The sequence below is a fragment of the Apium graveolens genome, chromosome 7 (assembly GCF_009905375.1).
Source record: "Apium graveolens cultivar Ventura chromosome 7, ASM990537v1, whole genome shotgun sequence".
NCBI lineage: Eukaryota > Viridiplantae > Streptophyta > Magnoliopsida > Apiales > Apiaceae > Apium > Apium graveolens.
In genome coordinates, this window is record NC_133653.1 from 145,190,445 (window position 1) to 145,200,573 (window position 10,129).

General features: G+C 34.4%; 1 protein-coding gene across 4 annotated transcripts in view; it reads right to left on the reverse strand.

Moving 5' to 3' along the window:
* LOC141672052 (phytyl ester synthase 2, chloroplastic-like) overlaps nucleotides 1–9,912 on the reverse strand; it is a 29,436-nt gene extending 19,524 nt beyond the window's left edge. The window contains exons 1-11 of one of the 4 annotated variants that reach the window (XR_012555351.1): nucleotides 9,464–9,909; nucleotides 9,216–9,267; nucleotides 9,066–9,121; nucleotides 8,352–8,510; nucleotides 8,145–8,249; nucleotides 7,037–7,143; nucleotides 6,668–6,789; nucleotides 4,700–4,808; nucleotides 4,043–4,173; nucleotides 3,215–3,584; nucleotides 1,257–1,370 (exon numbers count right to left, since the gene is read on the reverse strand). Coding sequence is in view for 2 of the 4 variants with exons in the window: in XM_074478543.1 (XP_074334644.1) it covers nucleotides 1,257–1,370; nucleotides 3,215–3,584; nucleotides 4,043–4,173; nucleotides 4,700–4,808; nucleotides 6,668–6,789; nucleotides 7,037–7,143; nucleotides 8,145–8,249; nucleotides 8,352–8,510; nucleotides 9,066–9,121; nucleotides 9,216–9,267; nucleotides 9,464–9,866 (1,728 nt within the window). In the remaining 2 variants the exon portion in view is untranslated. Of the gene's footprint in view, nucleotides 1–1,256; nucleotides 1,371–3,214; nucleotides 3,585–4,042; nucleotides 4,174–4,699; nucleotides 4,809–6,667; nucleotides 6,790–7,036; nucleotides 7,144–8,144; nucleotides 8,250–8,351; nucleotides 8,511–9,065; nucleotides 9,122–9,215; nucleotides 9,268–9,463 lie in introns of all 4 variants that reach the window. The other 3 variants (XR_012555352.1, XM_074478543.1, XM_074478544.1) reach the window with 3 other exon arrangements.
* Nucleotides 9,913–10,129: the final 217 nt, after the last annotated feature.

Below are 10,129 nucleotides of genomic sequence, written 5' to 3' on the forward strand. Positions count from 1 at the left end.
CAATTCCCCATTTGGGATTTAGAAATATTTTAAACCTTAATTCAACAACTTTAAAATTTCAGCGATTTTTTATATCTTATGGTTCAACAATTGCCCATTTGGGATTTAGATATATTATTACAATGAACAAAAGGCACTTCGATTTGAGGGTTTAGGGTTTCGGATTTAGGGCTAGAGCCTAAACCATAATTAAATTGTGGACCTTAATTCAATAATTTTAAAATTTTAGATGACACTCTACTAACAAAGGAGTATCTCACCTGTTACTCCACTGAAAAAGGAGTATCATGCCTGATACTCCATTGGCAAAGAAGTATCATCTTGATACTTCACCGATAAAGAAGTATCATCCTGATAGTCTGGCGGGATACTCCTCTGCTAGTGGAGTATCAAGCTATTACTCCACTAGAAAAATGGATGGAGTATCTGGTGGGTATTTTGGGAAAGTGGAAATGCTAGTAGGTATTTTGGGACATGGTTATTTAAGGCCTTCACCCTTGGTTCCTGAACTCCAAAAAGGGATTGGACAATGCCCTGTCCATATAGTAAAAGCTTAGACCTAGGAATTACACTTGAACTTATTAAGTAGATTTTAAATTTTGTAGCCCGCAAGGGTTGACTCAGTTGTTTAAAGAGGGGATAATCATCATCTTGGTCACAGGTTCGAATCCCACGGGAGGAGAATTTATGATTATGCCTCCTGAACCAGAGCCCATCGCTTAAGTGCGGTTTATATTGGTTCACGTGGTTTGCAGGATATTGCGTGAGCCCGTGGGGTTTACCCAGTACACACCCAAAGGGTAGCGGCTGCGGGGGCCTTACGATAAATAAAAAAATTGTTTATTATATTGTTAAACAATGTACATTTAAAAAAAATATATTAAAAGAATATAATTAAGATATGTTAATTTCTACAAAAATAATAATAAATATACTAATCATCACAAATCAACTCTATACAATGTTATTATATGTGAAATTACCAGTTTTTAAAATTAGTTTGAAATATTCAATAACTAGAATTAGATATGTGATTTTGTCTATTGCCAGGAGAATCACAAAAAATTTACCTATATTTAAGATTTAGATATAGTACTTTAGCTTTTGTCATCAAAATATACTTCGCAATTTCATGATGGGAAATATTAACAAAAAATTAGCATCCAAGCTACTTTATATTTTAGATTCTTATTGACCACCGAAAAGAATATCATTAAGTAATAAACAAAGTCACTTAGATAGAGTCTGTAGATTACTTGAAATATATCATCTTCTCCAACAGCCCCAAATGGTATTATCTTTGCTCCAAATCTAGCAGCCATCCTAATAAATTCAGACTGTTCTGGCCAGAATAGCTTGTATTCTTCTCCCTGAAAAAGAATAACAATAGGATTGAGGTAATGCAGGATGATAAAAATATAGGCGAAGATTTCTTAACGGAATATAGTTTGTATTCATATCCCATAACATTAGAAAGACTGGACATTAGTAATATTGCAGAATTTGTGCAGGACAAGTATATCCAAGTAAATTTAGGACTGGACATTAGTAATATTGCAGAATTTGTGCAGGACAAGTATATCCAAGTAAATTTAGCACATTTGGTGAAGCAACTGTTGATAACCATGTAACAAAATAATCAGGATAGACTAGTAGAATAGACATCATTAAATAAGTTCTTGATATCGTTGACGATAACTTTAGGTGGACATTTTTTTCATGGATGAAAAGTGTCCTACTCAGACCAAGAGATATCACCCTATAACCAAAAGGCCTAACACAAGTTCAGATCATATTACTAGTCACTCTCAGGATCGGCCCTATTTACCTATGCGTATCGGGACACTCATTTAAAATTACTACTAAACTTATTATATGAAAGTTTTGACATCACATAATTAGTTTATAAAATATATACTATCATGTCTCCATATATATCTTGTGAGTTACATAATACAAGATCGAAAACAATCTTTGGTGTTCATGTGTTGACTTCAAAAGATAAAAACATTGCAGTAATTTCTGTAAGAACTGTCATGTAGTAAATACTCATATCCACCGACTAATATAAGAAACTTATCGAAATGGCTGGTAACAAGTCCGGAACCCATGCTACCAACATTATGTAAACTATAGATTTTGGAATAGAAAGAGACCATCCATAGCTAAATAATTACTACTTGTTTCTTTGCTTCATTACTTTCTCACAGAAAGATCCTGGTTTATGGATCCAAGCTTCACTAATGATTACACAACAAAACCTACAACTATATACATATAGGATTTAAGCCTCCTGCCTCCTGTCATAGCCATCTCTTTAGGAACCCCTAAAAACTGAGCTATTGATATGCGGAAGAAGTCATCTAGTTAATTGCAAGCTATTTTAAGTTTGTTATGGTGAACATAGTTGACATCAATATTTCCATGGAACAAAAAAACTCGCTCTGTTACTACAGATATTTAACCATGTAGCAAATGTTTAACTAGTTTCATCCAATTTTGTCTCGCACATCCAGTGCAGTCATAGAACTGACAACATAGAGCATGTTCACTTTAAATCTGCAGTCTCATCTGTTTTTAACTACGGTTAGCAGCATACTCTTGAAGTTGATGTACACCTAAATCACCCATCTTCTTCCCAGTTATAAAGTAATTCCTCCGACACCTTGTAGAAGAACCAAGATATGAGGAGAGCATATAACAGGGTCGAGTCGAGCATTTTTTCTTAATAAATACCATCTTGGAACTAAAAGATAATAGTTACTATGTTTGCATTCATAAAGCTAAGCCTCCTTTGTAAGCCTCTTTTCAAACTCTCATACCAAAAGGTCTTCCCCAAGCACTCATTGTCCGTAAATGATTACCTTCTGATTCTCTTGTCTGTGCTTGTAATACACAGTCAACTCAGCTCCCAAGTACATCAAAGAAGTGAGTTAACACTGAAATTGATTTGGGAAAAGAACGTTGTCAATTTTACAAATCCTAGTTAAGCTTCAAAAGAAGTCAAGGTCCAGTAACAGTTTATTCAAATAACCCTTATTGATAACTTAAGTAAAAAAATGCTTCGATCTGTCTTTCTTCTTGAAGATTGTATCATGCAAATAAAAAGAAAGTTTGGTAAACTAGGACATAATATTATATACTAGCATTATTGATATAGCGGTGGAATCAGTCTCACGTGAAAAGGATACAGTGATACATCAATACGTCTTACCTTCCGATGAAGAGCCTCACGCACACCTCCGGGGTACAGCAAGATATGTGAATTAATAGAGAAGAGTCTGTAAAAGTTAGTTGCTGAAACAGGAACAGCACCCATAACTCTAATAAAATCGAATGATGATACATCAGGCAGATTTCCTTCTTTTAACTTGGTGAACATTAGTGGATGTGCTATTCCTCGCAGGAGTATATCTCGCTCCATCATAAAACGGGTTACTAGTGGCGCTAATTCAAGCCCCAACATCATGTGATTGCCCACATATAAGACGGGGCCTTCTTTAGGAATCCCAGCAAGACCCCTCACAATCTCCCTGCTTTCTAATGTCGACAGAACCACAGGACTAGTTATATTCTCTAACCAGCTGGTTTTCATCAAAGTTGCAAATGGATCAAACATTTTGTTAAAATATATCCAGATCTCAACAATCAGAATTTTTTTATAAAGAACGAAGAATTTATGAATTAGGAGTAGAAGGATCCAGCTAGTAATGGCGATGAGCTTTAATAAGATAGTAATAATTAGAGAAGATAGCATAATAATTGGGCTCCATTCAAATCCTATTATAGCATAGCATAGTGACTGTAGCTTCCAAGAAATTATTTTGAACTTTTTCCACTCGGAAATATAGATTATCTAATACATGTGACAAGTCTTTATTTAAAAAATGCCTCCATAAGATATATTAGGATCAGACACCTATCCTGGGCAAAAACAATCATTTTCTACAACTCTTAATTTTAGTACTTCGGTGGTGGTGTAGTGTCACTCAATGCTCACTCAGAGAAATAATTAACTAACCTTACTTTTAACATCAGTTACCTCATTGATTCATAGATTTTTCTGAATTCCGAAGGACTTGGGGGAATATAATCTGATGCATAGTTATGATATGCTCCTCGGCGATAGAAACTGGTACCAATTATGATACTAACCAGATCGTGAGCATGTTCCTGTTACAGAAAAGCATAAAACCCAGCTTTTTAACATCTTGTGTAGAAAAGGACATCAGGGTAATATATACTATTTATATAAAAAGAATACATAAATTCTACATGTCGCACTTCATGCCAAGTTTCGGCACCCGTGGCAAATTTTAGGTAAACAGTCAAAAATCTAATATCATCAAAACAATAAATGTATATGTGTACGTGCTTCTGATTTTAGCAGAGCTGGGTCCAGGTAAGTAAGCATAAGAGTTTGGTTTCCTATTTGTTGATTGACGTGCTGATACTATGAGATATTATTAGAAAAACTTGAACTTGCTTGAAGTATATTTCCTTTAGTAGTTGCAGCAGTTGTCTCAACAAGTCCAAAAAAATCCAAAGAACATTAACAATATATAATTGAGATGTAGCTACGGAGAGAGAAGAACACAGAGATTGATAGATAACAGATGGTTGGTGCATACATAAGTGTGTGTGTCTATATATATATATATGTGTGTGTGTGTGTGTGAGAGAGAGAGAGAGATCATACCAAAAAGAATGCATGGCCACTGTCATTAAATGTCCGAACCTTGCATTTTGGAAGAACCTTTCGTAGTCTTTCTCCTTCCTCAACACTTGGTAGCATCTTATCTCTACCACTGCAGTGAGTAGAAAGCGGTCAATCGAAAGATTATAGAAAACCAATAGAAATACTACGAAAAATGGTTTGGACCATTTTTAGTCCGGGTTTGGACCGGGTTATAAACCAGTCGGTGATCCGAACGACTTAGCAGCCCGACTAGTCGACTAGTCGACCGCTTAGTCGACTAGGCGACCGAAATATCAACATTCACCGAGTCGAGATGTTGAGTCGATAACTATTTACCGCTTGGTCGACTAGTCGCGACTAGTCGACCGACATGACAACAATGAATACTAGAAACTATAATCAATTGGTAAAATTTAAAGAATTACACATACGCATATATATTCAGGCGCTGTGGACTATTCTTTCAGTTGTGACGGGGATGCCATTTTTTATCTTCTTATCCCGAATCGAATATGTGGCAAATTTGTTCATAGTACCAGCTTAAGTATGATTAACAAGTGCACCAAAAAATCATGATCTCTTGTGGCCTCTGTTGTGCTTGTGAATTAATCAAGTTGAATGCAGCTTTTCCAATTGACTTCGGGTTTTTTTGTAATTTAGATTCAAGATAGACCTAAATTTATGACTTGGGCTCAGGAGTTAACCCAGAATGTCAAATATAATTTTTCCAGTGGCAAGGGCCATAACATGTCAACCCTATTAGGGTCCGAATTACATAACAAGCCTAAATAAAATTATATATATACAAATTTTAGAGAGCTAGGCAAATCTCCACTTCTCTCAAATGCAACAAGCTAACAATATCCACTTCTGTAATCCTCACACAACCAGAAAAACAAGTACAAGCAACATGTCAATCACATTTTCTGTGGTGCCAACTTCAGAGACACGAAGAACATCAACATTAACATATGTATTGATGGGAATGAAGATAGAATTAACCTTTTATCTTTAGATAGCTGCTTAATCATATTTAGTATAGACAACTTAGCGTTTCTGCTTATAATATAAATATATATATATACACACAAATGTTTGTGTCTGAGAGAGTGTGTGTGTGTGAGTGGGGGGGGGGGGCTAGTAGTTATTAAATAAATAAATAAATATGTACAGTATTTGTAACAAGCCGAATTGTTTTGGCTTTAGTCCATACGGTTTTGTTTCTGGGTTTCTATTCTCTAAATAAGTCATGTAACCCCTGCATATTATTTAGACTTAACTATTGAGATAATTTTTTGAATATTTATTGAGTCTTTTCTTTGTCACGAGTTGTGATCTATAGTTTATCCTCCCTTCCGCGGTTGGGAAACCCTTGGTAATAATTCCTCCACAGTTGAATTACCCAAGCTTATCATTTCTTGTTCATTTGATCACATTTTATTAGCTACGTTTCATTTCATCACTTGTCGTACATAGTGTATACAAAAAAATGACACCGAAGACACAAACAGAATTTGTAATGCAAGAAGACCCTAAAGGAACAATTTCAAATCAACCTAGTGACTTCTATCGCATGACGCCATTAAAGGGACTAGTAATGTATTATTCTAGCAGAGGTTGCAGCATAAAGGAATCAAGATCTTCTAAATTAGAATAAGCTCTCCAAACAATGGTTTTCAGTATTAGCTTGGGATAGTGTGTAAAAGTCAAAAAATTACTTGTCCCCCTTGACCTTTGAGTAACTGCCACTATGCAGAAAGCAGATGGTCTTAAATTGTTCTTTGGAAGGACATGTAACTTTATACTAACATAGATATGGCACTTACCTTGATATTGTAAAGATTCGAGGTGTCTGCATGGTTAGACTTTTATTACATATAGATTACTAATATAATGGAGTATACTGATTACGTCAAGTTTGCAGCAATAAACCTATCATTCTGATTAGGGTGCAGGGAGAAAGAGAACCTGGAAAGGACTAGAGTTTCGGATTTCACGGCATGAAGACGCGAATTAGCGTATGCACTAGCTGATTTAACCATCTTCAGCTTCCACAGAAGTGATTCCGTAGATAAAACATCAGACATGGCCTGATACCAAATAAGCCGGAATATTAATATGTACCCAAAAGCAGAGATGCTGAATTAATCACATCTTTAAAAAACAATGACTTTGTTGACAGTTCAGTTCAAATATAAACATGTTAATCCATCACCAGAGATGTGATGAAAAGATGGTATGCATCATGCAAAATGTACAGAAGTACAAACATGTGAACATTTTACAAAAATAACAAATGTAAAGTTTAGATATCTAGTTGTTTAAAATAAATCTTACAGAAAGGTACGATGATAATGCTATGGAAGCATCAGTTATCTCATCAATTGTTTGTTGCACAGGAAGTCGCTTGTCCAGAGTTCCCATCACCATCTTTGAAGGTATATCTATACATATAATTAATTTAATACCAATTTATCTATAACATTAGAAAAAAAATCCAAATATGAAACTGAAGTGCTTATGCAGAGTATGGATCAACAGATATAAACCCTGGCTATGGATGCCAGTTAGACTTCAGAAAATAGTTTTTCTTTTTTATGCTTCTAAGATCAAAATAAACATAAGACCTCATAAACGTCTAAACATCTACACATTTGTTACAACTTACATATGTTACAACTTACATATGCAAGGACTATGGTACCCAAAGTAATAATACAATTGTGAAAAGACCAATACATCCGGATTCTAGATTAGACTTAAGAGGTGCTCTATAGACCCGGCAATTTTGGACACGACACGAAAATTTAGTGTTTGTGTTTGCCTTTATAGTACACGACACAAAAGTACACGAACACGAAAATACACGGTCAAGATTTAGTATCTTTGTGTCTACCCTTCAGATACACGACATGAAAGTATACGACAAAAATAAATAATATAGTTAAATATTAATATATATAATTAATATATGTATATTTATAATAAATATATGCATATTTATTTTTAAAATAATACTTGATTTCATAATATTGTATATACATGTTATCTACATATATGTATTTCCTATATTTTTTTAAAAAATTACCAAAAAATCTTATATTTTTATTTATGTACTTATTTAATTTTATTTATATAAATATTCAATTTTACACGAAAACGCGACACGAAACGAAGTATATGAATCCTAAACGGGTCGGTTTTGGGTTTGAAATTCAAGTACACGAAACACGAAAATATATGACAAGAAACTACACAACACGAATGATTTGTCAGGTCTAGTGCTATATCAGATATTAGCTCAGGAACAGAAGTATAAATTATACATGACAAAATTTGAAAATAAGTCTATAGCTCAGAGTGAAACATGGTCAACTCTAGTTGGACAAAACATCATAATCAAGAATAAAGAAAACTTCTGGAAATGTGAAAAATAAGCCTGAACCTGCCAGGAAGTTCAGCATGTAGGGCACACCAACACGGCTTATATCAGGCATGTTTCCTAGTAAAGGTATAAGAGGTTGCAGCTGGGACTTGGAGAAAGATGTGGCTGAGGATAAAAAAATTATGTAAAAGTACAACATAATGCTAAATATCTGTCAATATATAAGCTGTTGTGAACTTGATTAGATGGGATAAATTAAGATCTCACCTGGATTAGCCAGAACTAATAAAAGATCAATGTCAGGACAACAGGAAGCAACAGCTAGTGCTAGGCAACCCCCAAAAGATTCTGAAACAAGATATATGGGCCGTTTCGGTGAATGGTAATGTTCTGATCTAATTGTCCCGACAACCAGCTTCACCAGTTCTGAACCAGAAAAACTTGATCAGAGATCAACAATAGATTTACTCACAAAACAATAGGGAAAAGATAACTTAAATCTAATCAAGGTAATGAGTTACGAGCTTTTTATAAAAAGTTAAATATCCTAAAATTTATTTAGGCGCCCAATCCATTGATCAAAGCACTTAAAATAGGTAGTCCTCATAAAAATGAGCGAACTAACTGTTGGTTGCAATAAATAGAAAGTTGTATCTAGTTCAGAGTTTCTTTAGAAATGATGAAATATAAAAAAAAACTAGTTGACCATCTAATTATGATGGTCACTGCCCTAATTCGGAAAAGAAGGCAGTCTAACTTAAAATGTCATGCCATATAGTCTAATTTAAAAATTAATTTTTTTTAATAAAACCACTAGATAGAAAATATTTGATACTATATCATCTTTATTTGACCAAATTTATTATGCAAAATATGGTTGTGATACTTTTGATCTGCCTCCATAAGCAATCACTCAACTGGTATAAACCATAAATATGATAACAAAAATGAAAGTATATGTATAGAGAGGGAGAAAGAGACCTGGAAATGGTGTGCGGTCATCAATAGGAATATGCAAGCACCAAATGTCGAATATCCTTGAGAAAAACATAAGTCAGGAAAAATCGGAAACATCCGAAAGCACATTAAAGCTAATAAGGAATGATGAGTGAGGCTCCCCACTGTACTTACTTTCCAAGTCTTTGGAAATGCAGCGTAAGGATGAGTCCAAGACCATCAATTGCTGCAAAGTTGAGTTTAATAAGTTCCATTGTGCACATACAGTTAAAGCTCGATAAATTAATACTCGATAACTCCGTAAAGGTTACACTATCTAGGTCCCAACATAACAAACACACTACATTTTATTTTGCTATAGAGAAATCAGAATTTTATCAAAAAAAATGAAAAAATAAATCATAAAGGATAGGTAATAGTACCTGGAAGAGAAAGAAGAAGAGGCGAGTTATCCAACTGAGAAGCGCACTCTAACGGCGAGAACCACCGGGGAGGTCCGCCGTCTGATCGGAATAAATGCTCCGATTGTTTAAAGTAATCTTTTAAACTCAAACTCTTGTTCGATTCTTCATAATTTATGTTATCTTCTCTTACGGAATCGTTACGGAAGTTTGTTGAGCTCTTGTTACTCGCCAATAACGCAAATGATCGTCGTTTTGTTAAAGACTCTGACACTTTTGATTTAAATAGTTGACGGAATTTTTCGCCAGCCGGTGTAATGTGACGGTGGAAAGACAGAGGAGTCAAACCGCCGGTGAGAGTTGCCGACGACGACCATGTGGTCTCCATTACATAAGATAGATACTGACTGATCTGCAATTGCATTTTTGTCTACCGTTAATAATTTGATAAATATGCACCGTACTTGTACCAAATACACGTACAATGGATTATTCTTCAAAAATAGTACTCCCTCTTTTCCATGTCTTATTCAATTCATATATTTCAAAACTTATTAAAATTATTAAAAATTTAATGTTATAAAATTCAATCACATCCACTCACTTTATTTATTAAATATTGATTGATCTCACCACTTTACCCAATTTTATACTTTTTCTCACTCACTTATATTTTTTCTTTCTTAT